The 25,370-nt window shown below is 41.6% G+C and overlaps 1 protein-coding gene across 4 annotated transcripts in view; it reads right to left on the reverse strand.

The window, feature by feature from the left end:
• Window positions 1-1,828: 1,828 nt before the first annotated feature.
• The window catches only part of SLC22A3 (solute carrier family 22 member 3), a 32,507-nt gene continuing 8,965 nt past the window's right edge, over window positions 1,829-25,370 (reverse strand). The window contains exons 2-11 of one of the 4 annotated variants that reach the window (XM_044421700.1): window positions 23,176-23,279; window positions 18,324-18,478; window positions 17,594-17,762; window positions 16,707-16,824; window positions 11,289-11,386; window positions 10,965-11,179; window positions 6,781-6,889; window positions 4,017-4,129; window positions 2,906-3,005; window positions 1,829-2,165 (exon numbers count right to left, since the gene is read on the reverse strand). In XM_044421700.1, the coding sequence (XP_044277635.1) occupies window positions 2,111-2,165; window positions 2,906-3,005; window positions 4,017-4,129; window positions 6,781-6,889; window positions 10,965-11,179; window positions 11,289-11,386; window positions 16,707-16,824; window positions 17,594-17,762; window positions 18,324-18,478; window positions 23,176-23,279 (1,236 nt within the window). In that variant the 3' untranslated portion in view covers window positions 1,829-2,110. Of the gene's footprint in view, window positions 2,169-2,905; window positions 3,006-4,016; window positions 4,130-6,780; window positions 6,890-10,964; window positions 11,180-11,288; window positions 11,387-16,706; window positions 16,825-17,593; window positions 17,763-18,323; window positions 18,479-23,175; window positions 23,280-25,370 lie in introns of all 4 variants that reach the window. The other 3 variants (XM_044421692.1, XM_044421709.1, XM_044421719.1) reach the window with 3 other exon arrangements.

Consider the following 25,370-nt stretch of genomic DNA (forward strand, 5'->3'; position numbering starts at 1 on the left):
TATTCAAATGTTATTTTAATTGTTAATATTATTTATTTATTTTATTCTTTGGCCAGGGCAACTTAATTTATACTGTTAAATTATATTGTTTTATATTATGTTATTTATTTATGATTGTGAGCCACTCCGAGGCTTCGGCGAATGGGGCGGCATAGAAGTTCCCTAAATAAATAAATAATATTAATCATTCTGAGTAAAGAGACCACAGCTGGAAGAAAAGAAAATGGATGCATTTGGCTAAGAGTCTTTCACCTCCTGCCCTCAAGAAACTGATAATCTCACCCAGAACAACTTTCCTTGGAATAGGGCTCTGGCAAATGTGGTGAGACTTGTGCCTTCTGGTAAGCATGCTTAGGGTTGTTTCCTAACAGTGCAATCCTCTGCATGTTCACTCAGATGCTGTCTGGGAGGAAGAGGGTTTAATCTCTAGTGACTGCTCAGATCAGCAATCTTACAATTTCTTCTTCCAATCTAGCAGTAAGAGGAGTACATTGGAACCTTTGTCAAAACAGAGCGATGCTTTGCTATCTATTTTCCTGGGAGCAGTTGCTGTTCCATCACCAAGTCTGCTGATTTTCAACTCAGTTCCACTTCAGGGCTGGGGTGGAGGAATGTTTCCTCTTTTTCTCTCAGACTCCTAGGGCCAGACTAGATGTGAAATGAAGTTCTCTTTGTAATATGCAGGTAGAATGTAAGCAGCACCTGCTGAGTGGAGGACTGATTGTTCTTGGGATCATCACTGATGTGGAGGGGCAATTTAACTAGCTGCCCTGAACGAATTGTGACCCATGGGGGATTCTGAACCAAAGCAAATAGCCCCTTCAGGAGAGGGATTTTCCTCACAAGTGCAACAAGGGAACAGAGGGTTAGTGCCCCCTTTGCACCTGCTATCTGATCCGAAGAACAACCAGCACTTTCCTCTCTGTTCTGGCTCAGCAGATGCTGTTTGTCTTGTTAAAATGACCAGGTATTCCATGCAAAGGTACATCTAACCTCATGTCTAGCTTGGTCCTCGCCTTTCAGCAGAAAGTAGGGAGTGTTCTATCTAAGCTGTGTAGGTGAGACATACAAATGACAGTCCTCCAACACAACAGGAAGCTGCTGAGGTGGTCTCTCAAGGAGAATGAGCTTCTTCCACAAGCCACCGTAAAGGACTCTGGAAAGGGATGCCCTTTATTGAGTGGACAAGTATGTTCTAAGCAGTCACTAGCTCTACACCAAGCAAAGTACTGGTGAAATTGGAGAGGATATGAATAGTCACTTTTCAAAGATGGTATAGAAAAACAAAGTAATGATAGCACCTGTAAAGTATCTAAATCTTTTATTTCAGCAACTGCAGCCTGCATCACATTTACAAAGCTAGGCTGGCAACATCAATCAGTCTCAGATCTTAGTTGCACAGTCAAAGGATAAACATGGTGAAAGGAAGAGAGTGTTGGGTTCAAATCCTTGCTCAGCTGTGCAGATCACTGTGTAGCCTCTGGCAAGTAACTGTCACTCAATCTAACTTACCTCACAGGGTTGTTGTGAAGCTAAGGTGGATAGTCATACACCTGATCTCCCAATTACTTAAGTGATAACCTTGTTAAAGTGTGATCAGTGCATCTTTTCTCTGGTTTGTAATCTGGAAATAAGGGGTGCTCTTTTACCATTCTGATTCAGTTCCACTAAACAATTTGATGGTTCTATTTTCTGATTTTATCACAAGGTTATGAAGCACATAAATTTCTTACCCATGCAATCCAACAATATGTAGAAACCATTATTCCAGTGAGTTTGGGAAGGTAAAAGACAACCAGGACAGCAACCATATAAAAAGAACCATGAACCAAAGTAAAACAAGTTATTTAATGGAAGTCATTACCCTTCTACAAGTGCCACATGTAATCATTTCCTGTCTGGAAACAATAGGCTCAGCAAACGCATTTATATTTCCAAAGTCCATAGAAAAATACTATATGTTTTATGTGTCTTCATATTGAGAAAAGGTGCTTTTAGGGCTATTCGTTAAGACACAATTGGATCTTCCCTCTCCATTTGGCATGATATTGGCATCCAGTGGGCAGGCATCCAATTCAGAAGCAGGTGACTGGCAGCATTTTGCAAAAGATTACATGTGTTTGTTGGAATTCTGAGGTCCGCTTTCCCCACAGCTTCTGTGGCAGCTACTGTGGTGATAAAAGAAGAAAAACAAACAAGCAAGCAAGCAAACAAATGGATTGCTTTAATTGTGAATCAATTGGGCGGCATACAAATGTTTTAAACAAACAAACAAATTTAATCAAAACTGTGTACTTTTTCAGCTCATGTTATTTTTGACGTTAAGGGCCAAACCCATATCGCATCAAATCCTTCTTCACATTTGGGTACATTGAGCAGCAGCCACCCGGGTTCCCAACTGTGTCCATGGCTTAAGTGCAGGAAGGTTTCCCGCTGCCCCATTGTCTCAACAAAACCCCTCTCAGCGTGTGCTGCTTGCCCTAAGAAGAAAGTTGCTATTGACTGGACCAGTGTGGTGTAGCAGTTAGTGTCTATCTAGGACTGGGGGGCTCAGGTTCAAATCCAAGCTAGATGACCTGGTGTTCTTCTTACCACGCAGAGTTGTTGCAAGGATAAATGTAGGGGGACCATTTAGCTCCCTGGAAGACAAGCAGTATATAAATACATTGAATGAATGAACCAGAATAGCCACTTCCTTCCACAGTTAAACAGCAGTCTAGAGGTAGGATTTTCATCAGGACTACAGCATGGATAGGAAATAATGAACTTAATTCATGCTGCAGTCACAATCTTTTCTTTCTTGCACACAGATATGTGTGTATTCGATGCTAATGAAAAATGAGGACTGGAAATGCAACACCCCTTCTCAACAAATCTCTCTCACACACACATGCATGGCAGGTACCTTGATAGCTTTTCCACATCTTCTACTGTCTCTGGTAAGGGCAACCCCTTTGTCTCTGGTAAAAGAGTGACTAGAATCCCACACAAAACAGACAGTATACCTAGAGAAGAGAGAAGTGGAAGACAAACAGTGCACTGTGCATGCCATGAAGAATAAAATTTAACAGTGCATTTTCAGATTGCGCAGATGTGTGGGGGGAGGGGGGAAGCACAAGAAAAGGTCCTCATGACCAGGTTAAACCAGAGTAACCCAATCCCATGAGTTACTACCCTGGGGCAATTAAATAATATTTAAGGCACAGGTCCTCAAAGTGGGACACAACATGTCCAACTGTACCACCACTAGGATGTGGGCCTGATGCCCTCAAGATGGCTCAGCTGATACTTTCCCTTGTGCTAACCTGACAGTGGTAGTGTAGCATCGGCAAGACAGTGGAGATGAAGCAGCAGTCTCTCCTGGCATCCTACAGGCGTCTTTGGCCCTTTGTAAGTCTTAGACACATATATTAACCCAGATTTGGGGGGAATTTCTCTTGCTCATTGGGGATGGCCATTGTGAATTCTGTTGTTGTTGACATTTTAGAGTTCATATGCATGAAAATAGCCCTTGAAGAAGTTTGTGATCACACATTGAGTGCTGTGTCCACTTCAGGGCCCTAAACTTCAAGAAGGGTGCAGACAAACTCTGCAAGGGTTCAGAGGAGGAAAAGAAACATGATCAGGGGACTGGAAAGAAAGCCCTATGAGGAGACACTAGAACAATTGATCATGTTTAGCTTTGAAAGGAGAAAGCTGAGAGGAGATCACAAATACAATGAAATGCAGCACAACAGTTCTTTACAACATCTAAAAACCATTTAAACAAGGAAAACAATTTCAGTACAAATCTAGTTTGTACTGAAATTGTTTCACTTGTTTAAATGAACAGTCGGCATAAATGCCACAATATAGCATTGTTCTTTTTCTTTCTTTTAATAGGGCAGTTCCTGAACAACTGAAGAAAATCTTCCATTCTCTCCAGAAATTCTCTAAAACTGCTTCCCACAGATTATTCTAGTCTTCCTTCCAAAAGAACCATAACAGAAAAAGCAACTCTTTAAAAAGGGTCTTACAATAGATAATCAGAGGAAGCTCTGACCAGATCTCTGCCAGTCGGTACAGCAGAAATGGGGCTACAATGCCCCCTATATCACACAGACCTGAACATAGAGAAACACCAAAGTTTCTATAAGAAAGAGAGAGAGCATATTAATCAGGATGTACACAACAGCTTTTCCACAATATATCCATTCAGTTCATTTTTAAATTTTTAAATTGGCCTTAGAAGGGTCAATAGAAGGGTCCCTGGTAAATCCCCCATCACTGTGCCAGGAAGAAAGGTTTGAAGAATCTCTTCCATCCTGAAGTTCAATTTCAGAGCAGTTTTCATAGATTAAAAACTAGAAAAGAAAACTGCAAATTGCAGTTATGTCTGCTGTCCGGCAGGTTGCATCCATGTAGACGAGTGTGTGTGTGTGTGTGTGTGTGTGTGTGTGTGAGAGAGAGAGAGAGAGAGAGAGACACACAGACAGACACACAGACAGACACACAGACAGACACACAGACAGAATGAGAGAATGTTTATTAAGAGATGAACTTTGTATGTTCATGGGATTTTCCATCCACAGCTGAATATGGGAACATGGTGTACATGAGGTCTGAGTTGCGTACATCATAGAGTGGACAGAGCCACTCGTTTTACTTCTGTATTACCACACATCTGCATTGCACAAGTGGTTCAAACAATCTGCATGTGACTTGGAAGGATGATACAGACAAGCAGCACACCAGGTCGCAAAGGATACTGGCTGAGCACCTCACTCCATAGCTCCAGAACTGCTGGTTTTACTGCTTGCCTACCAGCAAACTCAGCAGCAGCATGTAGTCTACTCAGGCAAATGTTAGTGCCCCATGGACCCAGAAGAAACCTCCGTTGTGGGACGGGTATTGCTGATGTGGCTCAGCCAGGTGGTACAGGACTGGGCATATTGCTGGACTTAGCAACTGTGTCAGCTGGAACTCTGGGTCCACATGGTGGCATAACCATCTTAGTTATGCCAGGATGCGTATGTGTTGGGATAGGGCTGGCATGCTTAAGATGGTGAGACTTGCAAATGCAAGTATGCAGCCACAGAAGTGTGCTCCATAGCACTGTTGGCCACTGCTTGTGGCCAGACAGGATTGAAGAACTGGCCACTGTGATGACTCTGAGCAGAGCTTGTCTACTGCCGTCTTCATTATTCCAGCCCTACCAACAACAGACACATACCGGGCAGGAGGCCAATGTAATTTGAATGGTGTTGCTGGAAAGTGCATGGAGCAGCACAGCCAGCAGGGCCTGGAGAAAGGCTTAAAGGCACCAGTTCAGCAGACTTGTGCTTAGTGGCACTGCCATCTCCATTATGCCTGTTTCACCCACTCAGTACAATCAAGATCAGGTAGTCAGTGGTGGGTGACAGGCACTGTAGGGGGTCCTACCAAAGGCAGTTTGCTCAGGACACCACGAAACCTTGAGCTCTTCTTACAACTGTGTCCAATGTGGATTAAAGATCACAAAGGCAGAAGAGCTCTTCCTTTCCAAAAATAGATTAGTTTAAAATTTGGAAGCATCAGATCAATTTTCTGTGTCTTCCTTGTTATTCTCTTCTGGGATAACATGTACCCAGGTGTACGAAAGGAATTCTACAGCCAAGTTCAGTTTGAAGAACAGTGTAGGGGTTAACATCCCAGTCAGAAAGCGAAGAGTGAACACCAAACAAATGCATGTTTTCTATTCTTATGCCTTTCTAATTTGTTGACATTCTTTCTTATATTTTCAAATGCCATGTCAATTCCAGTTCATTAAATACATTGTTTTACATTTTTGTTAGACTTTTATGCATTATTGATTTCCTCTCGCCTACCCTTATACTGCTTTTGATTGCATTGTCAGATGCATGCCCCAAATAGAGGTTTTAAGTTCTTTCTGTATGAGAATGTTAAGGAGATTCCAGTGGCCTAGTGAAACCCCTGGGCATGGGAGCAGGGGATGGAAGATTTTTTAAAAAATAATGTTTGAAGTCTAAGTAGAGTGGCTTAAGTTACTACATTATAAACAGGATTCTGTATCAGTTCATTCATGCCAAATAGTAAAATGCTTGGGAGTTGCAAAAGAGCAGGCACTACTAGTCCCCACCATCTTAATTCTGCCCCATTTCACATACAGTGTAGACCTTTCTAATATGAATAATCCTGTGGCCTCTTGACATTGTTGGGGGCAGCACAATGGCTAGGACAGTTTAAAGTCCCAGCTCTGACCTTCAAAAACCACCCCAAGGTCAGAGCTGGAAGTCCAGTTTTGGACAGACCTCCCTCTCTTCTCACAGCCAGCACCGTTCTTTCCATGCTTGACTAGGCTCTAGGACCATTTCAGGTCCAGCATGTGGGGGGAATTACAGAGGGAATGGAGGAGAGGAAGGAGGCATGGCTGTTCTCTAAAGAATCCCAGTGGTGACTCTGTCTCTCTGTACGAGGATGAGAAAAACATTTAGAGGGTGAGGGGAGTCCAGTGCCGATCCCAGCCTCCTCAACCCTCCTGCCTTCCACTGGATGCCTTTAATTCTCCAAGTTTGAAGGGTACCAGCAGCAGCATTGGAATGCACACTTATTCAGTGTAAAATAAGCTTCAGTCTAGTACCTAGGAATAAGTCAGATTGAAGTCATAACCAGGCAAACATGTATAGGATTGCATTGCTGGTCTACTGTAAGTTGCTTAACTTAATCTGCCCCTTGAAAATGCTTTGTAATTTAGTGCTGATTTCTACGGGTGTATATTTCAAAAAGGTGTATTCCATTTACCTGAACACTGTAGGATACAATTCAGAGTTCACAAGATACACAAGTTCAAAGGATATGGTGATCCCCAGTCTTGCCACAATGGCTACTGATGTACTCAACCGTGGGGAATCTGTTGAGACACACACATGAAGTATTAGCCATGCAGTCCTATGTACCTCTGCTCAGACCTAGGAATTCAGAGAAGCTCATGAGATTGCAACTTCAAGGAATTCATCTTTCAATGGGAATCCAATATCAAGATCCTAGTTCTAATTACCATGATTTTATAATGTTCTCTAACCTGATTACCATTCCACCAGTCTATATCCTAAAATAAATGGTGAGTTAAACACACTTTTAATCATTAAGTACTAAATAACTTCTATTAATTCAAGTTAGCTACTTCACAAATAAATAAACTAGTGAGATTAAACTAGTGAGATGTGCTTCTAAGCTAAATTCAGTTTCATATAATTTGGAACGGACAAAATGGAAGCTTAAAGGATTCATTTGCTTTTTGTTATTATGGTTACCTGGTGAAGATGGGTAACCATCCTACTTCTTGAACAGAAGTGAACTAGAAATCAACTAGGAATGTCATCTCTAGATTTTAAACTGCTTTGCAGCATTACTCAAAGTTGCCTGTAGGGAGCACCAAAAGGCTACTCTTTTGGCATGCAATTGCATGTTAAACTTTTAAGCAGGGGGATGAATGAGAATTTAGTTTCTGTTCACAAATCATCTGAACTTGCCTCCTTTGCAACCTTGAAGATAAACTGCAGGATATTTTTTCATAAAAATTACATATTCCTGACCCTGTGATAGCATTTGAAAATCATTAAAATGTGCATTTAAAAATGATTGTCTCATTTTATTAAATAAGCTAAACTGTCTACTTTTAAAAATACACTTCAAATTGCACACATTCCACATTCAAGCTGAACTAGTGAAACATGTCACAAATACAAAAGGAAGCAAGCGAACATGAGCTTTGAAGCTCAGAAAATTTTGGAGAGCTTGAAAATCCCTGGTTCTCCTATCCCAGCTTTTAAGGAGATGAGACTGATTCTGCATTTTCCCATTAGGATGCAATCCTAGAGGCTTTCCTGAAAGCATCTGAGCTCACCTTCTCTGTCCCCCTCCCCTTATTTATGCTACATGGATGTTTCCAGCCAGCTAAGCTGGGGTGCTTTGGAGGGTTAGTAAAGGAGGCTGCAGAAGACACAACAGAAGTCATATCCTGCTTTCTCCTTCCCACCCACCAGAATGCACTCATGACCACCTCTTGGAGCGGCATCTGGTACAGAAATTTCCATATTCCAATTCCAAAGATAGAGCTCCATTTCTGACCTCAAATCTAAGAATCACAAATACCTATGGCCCCAACTGATGATATCTGGGACCCCTAGGATTGCTCCCTTAAGCAGTTAGGAAAAAAATGAAAATTAACTGGAGTATAACATCTTTATTTGGACCAATGTAATGTCACAAAGTAGTGAGCAACCTATTTCTGTGTTCAGTAATCTTCAGGCTGAATGTTAAGGAAAAAAGGGTGAGGGGAGAGAAAGAAAATGGTTGTTGGACATGATTTATAAACAGAAGGGGGAAATGGTATTTTTATGGTCTCAAAACATAATTCTTCCCCAACCTGGTACCCTCAAAATTAGCTCGACTATAGCTCCTATTATCCCTGATAGATAATTGGAAGAAGATTTCTGGGGATTAGTGAGTTTGTGTAAGCTTAATTATTTTTTGTATTATCCCTTTCTTGCATCCTTTCCTCAATGGGGCTGAAAATAGAGGAAGAGGACAAATAAAGCAAACTTATAAACTTCAAGATGAACCTGGCTGGAGGTGTAATGCATCGTACGCAGATCTTATACACATCTTTTGGACTTTTCTTGCAAGAAAACATGGGAACAATAAAAGGCATCAGAGACTATGACACTGTCCCCACTTGTATCTCTGAAAGGTTTCATTTCAGATGAAGCCTTAGAATTGGACACTGCCTTACTTACATCAGTCAAACTGTAGCAGCGGATGAGAACTCTTCAAGAATCCTGCCAATGTCTGATTGCTTTTCGTGAATACAGACAGTCATTTATCTGACAAAAATTCACACTCCCTCAGTAAACACAGTGGAGTGGGTGCGAGTGGGGTGATTTGCAGCAGGAGAATGGGAGAAAAGGAACTGGGTAAGAAGGCTCTTTTTGCTCCTGATAGTCTTCTACATCAAATTGCAGCTTCGAATGGTGTATTATGTAGAATATTTTGCTTTTTTAAAAAGTGCAAAAAAATCATGGAGTTTGCACTGCCACCTCCAAGATGGAATGGAGGAGGTGTTATGTTAACATAAGCCAGTGAAACTGGTGGGACTTACTTTTGATTAACCAACCATACAACCACACAGTTAATAGAATTTGGTCTAATTGCAATCAGTCAATCACAGGCTGACTCAAAGGTTACTGGGACAAATCAATGGCTGCTCTCATTTTCACTAATATAAAAGCTACCATGTTTTTCTTTACTTCTGCTCTCTTTAAGACATGGTCTGTCTGCTCCAAGTGGCAGTTGAGAGAAATCAGAGTAATTCCTTTTGGGGTTTCTGTTGCTTTAGGATTTACCAAGCAGGTTCTGGTTGTACTTGCTACTCTCCTGTCATGTCAGGGAGAAAGCAACTGATACAAGCTATTTATTCTAGGTCACTTTTATGGGTAAAACTCCCTAATTGGCTGTACCATGCTTATTTAAATGTATTATGCTTCTGTTTACCCACTTTGACACAGTTTTTCACCAAAGAATTCCAGGAGATGCCAGTGAATGTGACAAAGCCAGTTGATTTTAAATTTTGATACAAATGTTGGATTCTTATAACATCCCTCAGCATTCATTTCACTGACCTTATAAAAAATTGTCAGGTTGTGCAACTGTCACAGCTTTATCCTTTTACCTTTGAAAGTCTGAAGTCTACAGAAATCTGATAAGGTGAACCATTGCCAATTGTTTGCTAAGCACCTAGAACAATGGATCACACTCAGCTTTTCTCAGATTACTACTGGTGGAGCAGAAAATTTTACATATCACCACTGCCAGAAGAGGACACATAGTTAACACAGCAAGTAAAAATCCAGGAGAGTAAAATTTTAGTATTTCTGTTACTGTGATTGTACCATTTGGCTTCCTGACTTTTTTCTGGTAGGTACTGAAGGTACAAATAGGTTTTGTAAGAATGACTTGCATATTTTTCCAAATGATACCACCACTTCTACCCCTAAAAAGAAACTGTTCTTCTGGAAAACAGAAATAATTCCCTGTTCTGACAAAGGAACTCTCTTCTCAGTATTTATCAAATCTATGCCTTTCCCACTCTTCTTTCTACAAGACCAAAGTAACAAATGAATGGAATATGTTTGCACTTTGTACTCTATTTAATCTTTTAGTGGCCTAGTACTAACCAAGAGGAAATAGAACTCTAGGATCTGGGGGACATTCTGGGATGGGATTTTATTCAACACTAGTATTACTCAGCAAAATTAATTAGAGCTAAGCTGCACAGACATTGAATGTAGTAAATTGTTTTGGGCAATCCAACCCAGTCCTTCAGAGCTATCATCATTTCCATCAAGGTTTTTTCTAGTTCTTGGTTCTGGTCAGTGCTGGTCAGATATCCTGCCCATGAGCAGATGATGTACCTGCAGGACCACCGATCTGACAGGTACGCTCAACTGACTCAACTGCCCAGTGCAGGGAAGTCTGAGAAGATGCAGATGGATTATTGCTAATGACAAGCTTTTCACCATAAGTAGATCTTTCAATCTAATGGCTTGCACGGTGTCCAACTGTGCTTAGACAATGGATACAGGTGAGATAACAGAAGTTAAGACAAAGGTTAAAATGTTGGCAGGTACTGTAGTCTTGATATATACAGTAGCTCGTCTCTGTGTCCCAATGCATCATGACACTTCAGCCAGTTAAAGATGCACTCTTGCTATTACTACTTACACATCAAGTGAGCATTGTGAGGCATGTCAGAAGACACTTCTACCGGCTCCACTCCTTTCCTCTGAGATCTGCCATTTTATCAAGAAGAAATGCAATTTCACCATTTTCACCTATTTTTACAGTCTTTATACATGTGGATTGTACATCATGAAAGAAAGGACAGATTAGCAATTAACCAAACAAATAGCAATGGAAAAAATTACCTTTTGGTAAAAATGCTGTAATTAAGCACGCAATGCCTGCCACTATGCCACTCATTGCAAAGAGAGGGCACCGGCCAATGCGGTCAATTGTCAGTAAGATTAAAAAAGCTGCAGGTAATTCCATCACAGCTGAGAGGAAGAACTCCAAATAAAGATTTCCTTCTATGATTCCCAGACGCAAAACAAGCCCTTGGTAAACCACTGCACTTGTGAACCTTGAGAAGCAAAACAAAAACAACAAAGCTGCAAAGAATTCAAAGCAGCTGGACTTGCATGGGAAAATGCAAACAAAAAAGTTGTAGGGACAACACAGCTGAGACTCACCAGGCATACATTAAAATTAGAGTGAATTTTCTCATCTGCGGAGTTCTAACTAGGTCGAGAAGAGATGGGTTACTAACCTCCTCATCAGAAACTGTGATCTAAGCAAGAGAAGCAGAGATTGGAACCAAAATAACAGTTTTGTGCAAAAATAAACTAATAAAACAAGGAAATGCAGCTTGATGATTGACAAATGGAACACACAATGATCTGTGATTTGTTCTTCCTAGCTTGAACAAATCATCAAATATTTAAACAAACCCTCTCATGAAAACGTCCTTTGGGATAAACTTGGGTTGGATCAGCCTAATATTTTGTTTGTTATCCAAGCAGCAATATTTACTGTTGTGCTTAAATACTGCTGTTGAATAAGAAAGGGCACCTGTGCCAAAATAAGTTGCTGAGATAGAGTTAAAATTCATCAACACATGCATATTTACCTCTCTTCCCTCTCCACCAAAGATTCAGGTCAAAAACTAATATGGTTTTCATATAACTTTTTAGGACCATCCTGTAAAAACCAACATTTTTTAATCAAAGGATTAACACTGCTTCACCTCGCTATATATTCTAAAAGATTTTTTTTCAAATATTTGTAGTTAAAGAACACGTGGCACAGATTTAAAACTGATTTCATTTTCATAAACATGTGTCATAAATATTACATATAAACACACTTCTATTCTGGAGAGTGAGATAATCATGCAATAGCACATAAGTTTAAAATGTGGTTTAGTGCAAATTTAAAAATTAAAATAATTGGAAACTTTTTTTAATGATGTACTTTTTTTTTAAGAGATGTACTCAGCTGAACTGTCCCTTCCCACCTGGCTGACTCTCTCGTCAAGGCAGGAGGCCTCGTTTGCTCTGGCTCCTTGCTCACAGCAGGCCCCTTCTACTAAGGCTCACCCAGGGCCCCTGTCAGGGCTCCTCTGCCTGAGGCAGTTATGGTGGTCTCATGATCCCTCAGTCACAGAATGTTTTCATGGCACTGCTGTTCTCCAGAGCTTCATTGTGCTTTCTTGCCTTTTTAGGGATTCTTCTTTTGTTGTTGATTTTGGCTGAAGAAAGCCTGGTGTTAAATTTAAACCAGAACATTCTGGAACAAAAACCTTGCGTGAACCTTGCAAATCTGGCTTACCTTGGCTGTATCACAGCACCACCTTATGCTCAGTTCATGGAATAAATAGAAAGGCAGAGAAATACGACCCCCCCCCCCCCAGGAAAAAAAAAAGTCAGTGTAAAGGACATGGCTTTCCTCTCACAATGAAAATGGAAGAAGATGCCTCAGTAATGCAACAGGTTAAATCACATAGGGAAGCTCTCGATTTACCTCAGTGTCCTTCTGACACTAAGCAAAGATCTTTTTACTACCTGAGCTGTTTTATTATCTGTTTAATACTGCTAATGCATTCATTGGGGGTGGGCGGGGTGTATATGTTTGTCATACTTCTACAATTGCAAATTTTTATTCAAAACCACTCTGGTAATCTTCATATTGAGGTATGATATAGAAACTGAATAAAATAAAGATGGGAACAATCATAAATAATATTTAGTTATATGTAAAACTGAGTGGGATGACCATTGGTCGAAACTGTACAATAGATCCTGTCCACATGCAACCCATGTGAGAGAGAGAGCGCGCACTACATCTTGCCTGCACACAACCTCCATTTTGCATCCTGTTTAAGAAAAAAACTAAGAATGCCCCATTGCTGAGATGTTCAACATGACATGTGAATTCTGGGTTGCTGAGGCGGAAACAAGCCATCGTTTGAACACATGGTTTGTTCCACTTGAAACTCTTTCCAAACATGTCAATAGGAAAACTTCTAATTATACTTGAGGGAGCTTGTGCAGGAAAGAAGCCATCAATCTTTAAGTATGCCTTTTGTACTGTTGAGTATTCCTATTCACTTGTGTCCTACTTACTTCTCAGGATACTGTCACTTGTGTACACCCCACTTCTGAGCAATGAGTTGATTAAGAGTTTTCAACTTAGCAAAGGTTCAGTTTTCTTAAAAGGACATCACTGGAGACATATGGCAATTCTGTGATATAAGCTCTGTGTGTGTGTATGAAGCACATTCCTTGCAAAGGGAGAAGAGGGTAAGTCTCCTTCCCAAACAGTCTCCCAAGGTGAGCAAAGGCTGGGGGGGTGAGGGGGTGGGAATCAATGAACAGTCATTTCCATCAATGTTGAACCTGTAACAACAGCAATCCTTCCAAGATGGTGTACAACAAACATAAGCAATCATGATCATGCTGTAATTGATGGCCCTGAAGAGGGGGGACAGTCTGGCCAAAGTAGGCTCTGAGGTGGTCTTTGTGCCTGGGCGTTGAGTGGTAGAAGGCCAGTTGGGGAGGGGGGCAGTCCAGGTGAACCCCAGCTCAGAAGTGATCACCTGCTTGCTCGTTGCCGTGGTTGCATCATCGGGTTTTCAGAACAGAACTTCTTAGTGGATTGTACCTTTTGCCAATATACATGCAGATGTCTTTCCAAAATGAGCGAGGAAATAGAATCATAGCACATGTGCTGTAAGTGCTACTGAATACTTGTTCTCCCACACCCAGTTTTGCATGAAATTACATGTTCTATCCTACACTATTTTTTTAAAAAAATCAACAACAGATGGGAAATTATAATAAAAACAACTCTAGAATGCCACATTATTCAAGGCCACACAGAGCTTTTTCTTACTGCAAAGCTGCTTATTACTACCAGCGCACTGAGATGCCTGCAAAAAATACAGTGTAGTAGATTTTCTCAAGCACTCAGTTCCACTTTGAAAAGTAAAGCTACACCATCTGAGAAGGAACTCCACTAGGAGTACAGCATGTTAAATGCTCTTGACCCCTCGTTACTGCACTTCTGGGAGCATCGTGCTTTCTGCTGGGCGCAGAATCAAGAATGACAGGACTTCTGTATTCCAAAGGAGTATGAAATGGATCCAGAGTGCGGCTTGGAGGTCACGGAGATTACGAATGATAACCAGTTGCAGCTGCAAAACCCTTCGAGTTATGACTAAGAATACTGCTTAAAAATTTAGGCTAAGATGGTCAGGAATGACACAGAGAAAGTAAGGCAACCCCTGCATGCTGAAGGGGATACACCAAGTGTACTGAGATGCTGCACAAACTGAAGAAACTGAGCAGACAGACACCCCCAAGTCCACACATTCCCTCACCAACAGTCTTTAATCTGATCACATATAAGGCTGGTCATCACAGTCATGTGGATAGACAGGCCACACTGTCATAAGAAATAGGTCATGCTCTGCTGTCAAAACTGTTATGAAAAGCTGCACTAACTCTTGGTACTAATTTATGCTATTTTGGCATGTTGTCCTTAGAATTGTAGGATGGAAAGTACTGAATTATGCATTTGATAAAGTCTACTGAAAAAGCTGAGGAAAAATATTGCCCTCTTGAAATAGTACATTTCCAATTATCTTTCTCTCTTTCAATAGCAAAAAAAAGTTGAATAGGTTCAGCAAACATGTGATGCCACTTTAGAAGCAAAGAGAAAAGGTTGTGCATGTACAACCAGGGAAAGGACTTTTCTGACATCTTTTCTTTGTGCCTTCACTGTGTGCCTAGTACTGCCTTCACCTGCCCTGCACCCAGCATCACACACCCTGACAGCCCCATCTCCCAGTGTCCACAAGTTTAGCGCAACATCTGGAAGGAGAGCCAACCCACATACGGCTTTGTGTGTACAGGTTCTCGATCCAATCAGATCTGGTGAGCTATGTACATTGATAGAACATTGTCCCACACCCCATAAAAAGTAATCTTGATGCTATGCTATGATTGGTAACGGTATCAGGACTGTTTCTTCATAATGTTTTGCCAGTGTGCAAGAAGCACCCATGCACATCAGCAAAATACAACACAACAAGAAACTTGTCTACTTATATGTACAGCCAGATCCAGACTGCCTTTCTGGAAGTATTTTGTAGTTCTGTAACAAAATGGAGAAGGCTGGGAAAACATGAAGAATCAGAAGAAATTGAAAAGCTGTTGCACATGGCATATGCGGCAAAGGCCCATGAAACACTACGGGAACAACATGGGGCAATCTTCTGACCTCTGCTCTGGTAAAGAACTAGGAAGCCATGTGAGAGTATCAGATACATTCCTTCTTTATACAGGATTCACTGCGTGTGGCAGAAGAACCACAGGCCTTGTGTGACTCTTGTAGCAGCATGAACTGTCTCTGCCTTGCCAGCATCATGATAGCCAAGATCTCCACCATCTTGTACTGGATATGGTAAAGACTACATACTCCATGTACATGAGCTTCGCAGGATGCGTAGCATAAACTTGGGGGCAATGTACACCAAGCATTTTCACCAGCATTGTAATGCCTGACTCACTGGTGTGTCATGACATCACTCCAACCCTTCTTCTTGGGTATTTCTGTAACCATATTGTAAATTTCTTCAGATTATTCACTTCATGACTTTCTTATGTTTCAGTTTTCCCCTGGTATATTCATCAGTATTCTGGTGCCAGGGGAAATTACCTCAGTGGACTGGGCTGGGAAGTGTTTTATCAGGACTTAAGCCAAACAGCTACAGAAGGAGGAGATTCTTTGGTAACTTTCCCACCTTCCTTGCCCTTCACAGCCTCTCTCCCTCTCTCTGACTTGCAAGTGGTATTGCTTCCCTCTTTCCTTCCCGGCCTTTGCAAAAGTAAAGTTTTGTAAATGTCTTTATCAATGTAAATGTCTTTTCAAACCTTCCCGAGTGCCTCCTTTAATCTCTTACTCAAGAAACAAGTAGCGGAATTGCATGAAGGAAAAATAATCTTCAGTGGCCTCACTTACCAGTCAATTGCACTGACTTCAGTGCTGCTTACTTGTGGGGAAGTCAGCACAGGAAAGGGCTCCACCTGCTTTCTTTTGGGTGAAGGGGAAAGGGGTGCTGGCCCTGCTGGCTTCCGTCCATGACAGGACGGCAGCAAGCAGCACCACAACCTCTCCGTGGATTCTCCTCTCCTCTTTCTCCACGAGTTTTTGCGAGGGGCAGAAGCAGCTGTAGGTTTTTTTTTCAAATTCTCCACTTGCTCACACTTGCAACCAGCTAATGGAGTTTTTATGGGCTGCTTTCTTGTGCTCATCCCCTTTCCCACTCTTCCTATTTTTAGCATAATTGCATTTGCACATGACACAATGCTTTTCAACACACACTATTCAGGAGCCTGTTCCCCCACTGTGAAAACTGCGTTTTGCATAAATGCCAAGACTGAATGTGCTCCCCCCACCCCATCTCCCACTAGTCTCTGGTGTTGTAACTGGTCCAGGAATAAAGTCAAGCATTCAAAATAGTATGGTTGTTAAAACAAAATCCCCCTCTGTCCACCTCTAAAAATGGTAGTGGTATATTGATACCCAGAACCCATAATATCCAGTACCTCAGAAAAATGCGGTGGGAGACTTTTCCCATTGCTTTCTGCAATTGTTTGCAAAACCTTTAGGGCCCTTTTCCCTTCTTTGCGAGTCAGGAGCCACCGGGGAGATTCCGGTATTAGCCTGCAAAGAAGAGAAGCTAGTCAAGCCATGTCTGCCAACAGTATTAAGAAACTGAAGAGGTTTACCTACAAAAAGCAAATCAACATTCTGTGAGATGCTTTTGCTTCCCATTTTTTTTCTGGCAAGCTGGAAGTTCTTGCAGTCTTCCTGCTGCCTTCTTTGTAGACAGAAACAAGCATTGTACTGGTTCAGCAAGCAAATAAACACTGCATACAGGAAACACACTGGAAGCTCCATATACTTGACCCATATCATACTAATAAATCCAAAAGTTCTGAAAACGGGATAAAATGCACATGGATTATGTGGATGATGCATACATGCTCCAGCATATACATAACTGGAAAGTGAATTAATTAAAATTCAGTCATTCTACTTAGTATTTTGCTTTAGATTTACACATTGATTTTAATTGGGCTTATATAAAAAGTATTTCCTTTGTAAAGTCCTAGTTTTATATACCTAGTCACCTAATATGAGTATTATTATTTATAACTGTATCATGGCAACAAGGCAATTATAAATTATATAGCGGTTCAGAGCGTTCAAAGTACATCATTAACACATCACAGTGATTCTTATAACAATCCTGTAATGTAGGTCATTATTATTAATACTTACATACTGCAGAGACTGGCTCATCTCTATATTACATTAGTTCTCATTTTGCTCTAAGAGACCTTACATTAAAGACATTCAATGTGAATTGAGTAAGATTCATTATCCTAAAGGTAAAAGAAGGAAAGTAACAACAAAACAATTACATTACCAGTAATACAAGAGGAAAAGGAAGTTGGGGAATATTGTAGCCAACTGAATCCACCGCCAAGTGGGAATTAAATAAGCAATTCCAGGTAGAATCACAACTCCAAGGGTGAAGAAGATCTGAATTATAATTCCAACTATCCTTCGCTCATCTGAACCAACTATTTCTGTCACTGAATTGACAAAACAAACAAACAAACAAAAAACAGATGTCACTGAAAAGAAACAGCCAATTCACTATTTTTAAAAGTACATCAGGTATCAGGTGGTCAATGCTGTGTGAAACATTTGGGGCAACTTTGCTTTCATGTGGTTGTCTTTCTCCTTTACATAAGTGGATAGAAAGCAATCTCCCAAGAAGGAACTACCAGAATGGCTGCTTATCAGGAATACTAGGAGCTGAAGTCCAAAACATTTAAAGATCTATTTTCTGTCCAGCCCTGCACTAGAGGTTCAATAAGCCAACTAATTAATTCCCAGGTACAAGTACATAGGATTTCAGCCTAAAGTAGATAAATCAGATTCAATATGTAATTAAATGCATCTTTTGATCTAACATGATGGGGAAGTGGATCAGGATCAGAACATGTGCAGCAGTTTCTTCCCTGCAACAGCTGTGACAAAAACAGCACCTTTGAAGCTTAATTATACTTTAATTTAACAAAATTAAATTTCTAGATTTCACCTTCCACTATTGCATTAACAGGGAGAATGGAAAACACACCATGGCTTACCAATGACAAAGCTTGTCATCCAGGTTCCTTTTCCAAAGACACCTTGTAGAAAACGAAATATTGAAAATACTACAATGTTTTGTGCAAAAGCCACGATGAGGCCACATAGTCCTGCCCCAAAGGCAGAGAAGAGATAAATGCGTATTCGCCCATATCTGTCAAAGGAAGCAAAAAGGGATGAGGTGGGAAGAGAAAGAGAAAAGTTTTTAAAGTGCTTGATAACATTTTTCTTTTGAGGAGACAGAGACTTCACTCTTGGGAAGCTTAGAAGTGTGTGTGGGAGTTGTAAGACCTTTTTCTGTCTAAGCATGTATAGGATTGTGCCTTCAAAAAGCTAAAAGGCCTTTTGAAGTGCTGCCGTGTGTTTCACTACATTTCTCAGCAGCAGCAGCTCTAGTACTTGTGCACAGCTCTGTTTTATCAGATGTAAATTATTATTGTGAATGTGTATGCCTTGTGTTAGGTTCCTTCATTTTCCTTCTTTTTTCCCTTTTGCTGTTCTTACCACACTACCCTTGATCTCAGCCAAAAGACTGAAAAGTGGTATTCTTTGTTGTTCTTATTGTTGATTTGCAAATAAAAACATATTAATAAAAACAATCAGCACTCCTTAGCCCCAGTGGTTTTACTGCAGTTCTCCAAGACATCGATTCAGTTCTCTACATGCTAATTTATTGCTGCATTATCACCCCAAGGACACCGAGACCCATCACCCACAGTAGGTTGGTTGCTTTGCAAAGTACCCACAGTGCCCTCAACAGATGATTGGGCTGCCCACAGAGCCTTCACCCCTGCTCTCTCCCCACTGTCCCCCAGGGACACACGAGGAGGCACAAGTCTGACAGCTGTGATTTTGAGCCCATTTTGGCTTGCTGCAGCTGTCCCTTGAAATTTCAGGTCAGCTTTGCTTCTGTTTTTAAAGGGGGGGGGGGTGGCTACACTTTTACCCTTTCCTGAACTCCCAAAGGGCAAAGCCTGCTCCCCCATGGAGAAAGCAGGGGGCAAATGCCAGAAAAGAGGATTCATGTTGGGAAGGGGGTGCTGTTGGAAAACAGCCCCTTCCTGGGAAAGATCCCTCATGCCTTTGTTTTTAATGGGCAGCTCACCTTCCTTGGGCGGCGGGGAAGGGATTCCCAGGCTTGTCAGGACAGTGTGTGGCAGTGGGCAGCCCTTCTGGACATTGCCCAGATAAGACTGGAAATCCCTGGCCCCCACCCCTTACAGAAGGCAAGCTGCCCATGAAGAGCAAAGGTGTGCGGTATCTTTTGCCAGGATCTTTTGCAAACAGCACTCATTTCCAAGAAATTTCCTACTATGCTTGCCAGCAGCTCAGGAGCTGACCTGTCTAGCCACTGGCAAGGATGTTCCTTTCTCCTTGCCAAAGTAGCAAAGAGGAAGAGATCCTTGATGTTATCCTTGCTGGCAGCTTGGGAGGTGTCCTTAGGAGCCTGCAAGGAATATTGCAAGAGCCATAACTGTCTCAGCAAGGAGAAGCAGATCCTTGCCATCCTTGCTACGTGGTCCAGGATAGCAAACAAGTCTAGGAACAAATTCTCCCCTTTGTCCCAACCCTCTGTGATCTTGGGGAAGGATCAAACTTCTCTTCCCACCTTGAAATCAGTTGGCTACTGCCATGGGGCAAGGGGTACCCTCTGCTAGCTAGTCCAAAGTGCAGATTGGGTACTTTGGGGGCAACTGACAATGGCAGTCACTGGTAAGCCACTTGGCCAGACTGGCAAGGGAATTTTGTCCCTCTTTCCACATGGTCCCACCAATGGTGGGTTGTGTCATCCTTGTTTGGCCACCATGGATAACCACAATGCTAGAAGAACCCAGGTTAGCAGCACTGCTAGTATCACCTTATTAATGTGGCTGCATTAAATGACTTACCACCACACATCCCAAATTCTAGCACCATCTGGATGCATTTAGGAGTAACAAGCCATGAATCTGATCTCAGTTTAACAAACTATAAATTTGCAGAAACCACAGTTTCCCATTTTCAGAAGTTTCAACTCTCCTTCCCTCCTGCAGGAGGAAGAGGCGTGAAGCAGGGAAGGCATGTCTGAGTCCAAGGTTATGGCACTGCTTTTGTAAACCTTGGAACCCCTCCAGGTATTAACTGAAGAGGATCTCCTAGCTGTTAGCATAAACAAAGCCAGGCCTATGCACTTCTGCCATTGTGAGGACGGCATCAACACCTCTGTCTGAATATGCTTGCACTGCTCCAGGCTTCCCATTCACTTGGGCTCTGCAGCCTTATTCAGCAAATTGCAGGTGCAAAGCCATTTGCTTACAGCTAACTGCAATCCGCTGCAGTGAGCTTTGGAGGCATGTGATTCCCCTGAGAGAACTCTGGTGAAAACTGAAACCCTGTCCAAGCAGCAGAAGAAAGACCAATGGTTGCAGACAAGAATGGTGGAAGTCAGGGTGATGCACGAAAAGCAAACATCATATGCCTAAAAGAGTGTACAAATGTAAGAACCAGTAGAGTGCTCACAATTATGTGTGCACATGTGTGTTCTATTCCCATATTAATGGTGGGTTGAGGAAGTCAGCTTAAAGCTTGCCCTTTCCACAGCCTCTCTATTCCAAATCATTGATTCACCTTGCCCCTCCATAATGACAGCTGTCAGGGCCTTTCCATTTTATCCTTACAACCAGCCTAGGATGTACATGAATGTGTGTTTTGCCCTGGAACACTCAAATAAGCTCCACAGCTGCATGAAGTTTCTCCTTTGCTTTGCCCTGGGTTTCAAAACACACAGAGACACGCACAGAGAGAGCTGCTTTACAGTTAGACTTTTTCTTGGGATTCTCTAACATTATGTGTGTAAATATGTAGCAGAGAACTAAGCACAGGCACAGCTCTGGGTAAGAGAGTTGAGAGTTCAGCAGCATAAACAGTGTCAGCCCTTGCAGGGAAACACAACCCCCCCTTTCCTTGTTTGAGGGAAACAGGCAGAAAGACATTGTGGTTGTTCCCAGAGCAACACTACAGTGTGCCTGAGAGATAATCAGGTTCACCACAGGGTGTTCCCACACAACCGCCCCCCTTGGTCCTCTCACCACTATGTCAGGGGACATGGTGGCTGAAGCCATCTTGTCTGTTTTCCCTACAGTGATTGTGAGCCCTTTCTTGCCTGCCATGGTTTTTCTCCTTTTACCTTTTTTTCCCCAGAGATCACTTTTCATGATCTTTGAGATGGTAGCCAATTTGGGAGGCTGTCACTGATTCACCATCCCTTTTTATTTTTTTAATATAAGAATTTTGCGCATTTTTCTTAATTTTTAAACAATTATTTTAGTCAGACTTGCGAAGATGTGCACTTGCGGGGTCCAAAATGGGAAGCCTCACATGGGCAATGTCTTGAGAGGTGTCTGCTGTCAAAAGGCAGCAGGGATCAACCACTGACATTGACTGGAGAGTCTGCATCTAGGCAATTTTTTACTGTTCACTCTATTGACAGCTGTCAAAAGCTGAGCTGTCAAGGGAAAGCAAAGCTGCAAATGATCTTTGTGAAAGGGAGTTACAAGTAGATCATCCCTTCACAGCAAGATTCTCTAGAGGGTTTTTCTTTCCTTTTGAGAGCAGACTCTTTTAAAAATTATTTTTATTTATTTAAACTTTTTCTATACTGCCTGTATTTCCATAGAAATCTCTAGATGGTTTATAATAGTAAAACATCAAAACAATTTACAGTACTTGATTAAAACTGAACTAAAGGTCTTGGTCTGGCACTGGAAAGTATAAAAAGTTGGCACCAGATGAACCTTTCTGTGGAACATATTCCATCATTGAAGCACCACCACTGAGAAGCCTTCTCCTTGTAACAGCCCTCCTCACTTTCTTCAAGGACGCTTCTCAGAGAAGGACCTTTGTAGAAGATCTTAAGGACCAGCTAGGTGTACACAGAAGGTGTATTCAGAGTCCTCACACTGTTTCATGAGACTCTAGATGCTCAGGAAAGTGGAAGAGTGTGAGCCACACCATTAATAGGAACACTGGGCCTTTACAGCTTCCTTTTTAAGCTGACAAGGCTAATCGGGGGGGAGGGGGGCGGGAGTTGGGAGAAAACCTTCCCAAAAATCCATAAGTTTGACCAAGGTAGTAGATGGCCCAGGAGGCTCCTTCTGACTTGGTCTGTTTCTATATTTCTGTGTTTTAAAAAATTAATACAAAAAATCTGCACAAATTTCTTGTACTTAAAGTTAAGATGTGGCATATCACAGACAGTCCCTCCAATGTGCCATTTGGGAGCTTCGGAGGACTGTCACCTCAAAGATCACAATAAGTGATATCCAAAGCAAAAGGGGAGGGAGAAGGGGGAAAAAAAACAAAGGCAAGTGAAGAAGAAGAGCTTAAGATCACAGCAGGGGATGTGGGAGCCAGCAACTGGTACTCCACCATGCTACCTGGTCATCTGTGGGGTGGCTGTCATTGGTGGTGACCCAGGTATGCTCAGCAAGAGAAGCCCCTTCCTGCAACCAGTGATGGGGCCAGTAGCCCAGAGTAGACAACACAACAATCCATCACAGGTTTGCCAACTCCAAAAACAAGCCACCCTTGTGGAAAATGGTCCAAATTCACACAACATGGCAACCTACAGTGGATTGTCACCAAGAAGGATCCTTTTGTCAAGAGGACCAGACATTCTATAACTGTGATGCTCAAGAATAATTTTATTTCAACTCCTTTCATCCATAAGTACAAGATGGGCATTAACTTCACACAAAATGGTGTGCAAAGGTGCACTCCCTTTTCACTTGCGTAAGTATCATGTGTGAAGCAGTGTTATTTGCAACTGAGGATAATGTGATCTGTACATTGTTGTTAAAAAACAAACTTTACCTGTCTGCGGCATAGCCTAGAATGAACCCTCCTACTAGAAAGCCCAGATTGAGAAGAGATTGTGTCAAATCTATTAGCCATCTGTTCTCACACACAAGGTCAAACTGTGGGAGGAAGCAAAAAGATACAACATGTTTTTGTAGAAGAGAAGGAGCTTTTAGTCAACCAAAGATTCTGCCTTTGAGCAAATGAAAGATTTACCATTTAACATATATTAATACTGTTTTGTGAACTATTTTTGTCCTCATACTCATATGCCAGTTCCCATTCAGTAAGCTACTTAAACCATTTGGGGATTCACTATGCGATCTCTTCATGGTGTTCTCATGATTGCCCACTCATGGAAGTTTGCAGGGATCCCCCAAAGCCTCTCCCATGTTTGCCAGCCTTTTTAGGATTTTTTGGTTTGTTTGTTTAGAGGGAAGAAGATCTGGTATTACATTTTAAAACACAACAAACTGGAACAAAAACCTGAGGAGAAGTTGCAAATCCACTCTACCATGTGGTTAATGCATTGTACAGAAAGGCAAACCCCTGGAAAGAACCCTGCAAAAACGACATATTTTTCCTCCTGCAACAAAAAGAAAAGAAGACTCCTTGGCAAAACTGGGTTAAATCCCTCATGTAGAGAAACCCATAGTGGACTTGCATGCATGAACTGTTTCATTGGTTTTTTAGACCACTGCTGATAGGACCATGCATGTTGCATTATTTCTTTGGCACTTTATAAGTCAAAGCCAAAATACTAGTTGAATGGTTTAGTTGTTTATTAATTATTTCAAAGTGTTTATTTATTTACCAAGAATCTCATGTTTAGAATGATAGAACAGTTCTGAGGCATTTGGATAAGATCACAAATTCAAACACAGAGCATAGACATTTGAAGAAGAAACACTTTGTGTACCAATTTGCATCAGTTACTGAATCAATTGCAGAAAAAAAATTGTATTACATTTTTGTTATGTTAGTTGCGAAGTTGTGCCCGACCCATCACAACCCCATGGACAACATTCACTCAGGCGTTCCTGTCCTCCACCATCCCCCAGAGTTCACTTAAGCTCACATCAACTGCTTCAGGGACTCAATCCAGCCACCTCATCCTCTGCCGTCCCCTTCTTCTTTTGCCATCTATTGTTCCCAGCATTAGACTCTTCTCCAGGGAGTTCTTCCTTCTCATTAGGTTGCCAAAGTATTTGAGTTTCATCTTCAGCATCTGGCCTTCTAAAGAGCAGTCAGGGTTGATCTCCTCTAAGACTGACTGGTCTGATCTCCTTGCAGTCCAAGGGACTCGCAGGAATCTTCTCCAGCACCACAATTCAAAGGCCTCAGTTCTTTGGTGCTCAGCCTTCCTTATGGTCCAACTTTCGCAGTCATACATTGCAACTGGGAAAACCATAGCCTTGACTATACACACTTTTGTTGGCATTTGTATTAAATAGTATTTAGTTAAAGAAAAAAGAATGGGCTGGATCCAACATCTACCTTCCATAGTAGGAAAATCTCCAATCATGGAAGTCCTTCTGCCTCATTTTTGGGGATCCCTTCCAGCACACTACCAGGACTCCCAATTCATCAGCATCTCCTGATTCTCACTGTAGCATTTTGAGGACTGGATGAGAAGCCATGGGAAGGAGGAGGTGGAAAGGGCGGCACAGTGTAAATCTGGCTCTAATCCAATGGATTGTGCAGCCAAAAAAAGTATTAAAATATACTAAACAAAGTTGGCATAAGGGAGACTGCCATTTCCAACATCACTATATCCCCACAATGAACAAGGAATGAATAAAACTCTTCAGCACCATATTTTGGTAATTGCTGGATCAGTGGAGTACCCTCCTCCACTGGTGAAAAATTCAAATGCTGTTTTTTCTCCTTATAGCTGTAGTTCTTTCTAGTTTATCTTTCCAGAGTTTGTCCTGAGAAAGCCTTAGCTGAAAATATGGGGGAGGGCAGAATTATGAGGAATAAAATATGGAGGTAAGAGACAAAGGAGAAAAAATGGTAAGAGACAACAAGTAAATAAGGAAACAGACTGTTTACATCCAAGCCTCTCCTGCTATGTCCTCCTGACCAGAAACAAGTTTTTTTTCAAAAGCATTCAGCATAGAAAACAACTGACTTGGTTAGTCCACGAACTAATTTTAATTGATGCCTTGTCCTCTATAATAAAAAGACTCATATTCAGTTTTAATAAG

Source organism: Varanus komodoensis, unplaced genomic scaffold (genome assembly GCF_004798865.1).
Source record: "Varanus komodoensis strain SLA01 unplaced genomic scaffold, ASM479886v1 scaffold1, whole genome shotgun sequence".
In the NCBI taxonomy this organism is placed as follows: Eukaryota; Metazoa; Chordata; class Lepidosauria; order Squamata; family Varanidae; genus Varanus; species Varanus komodoensis.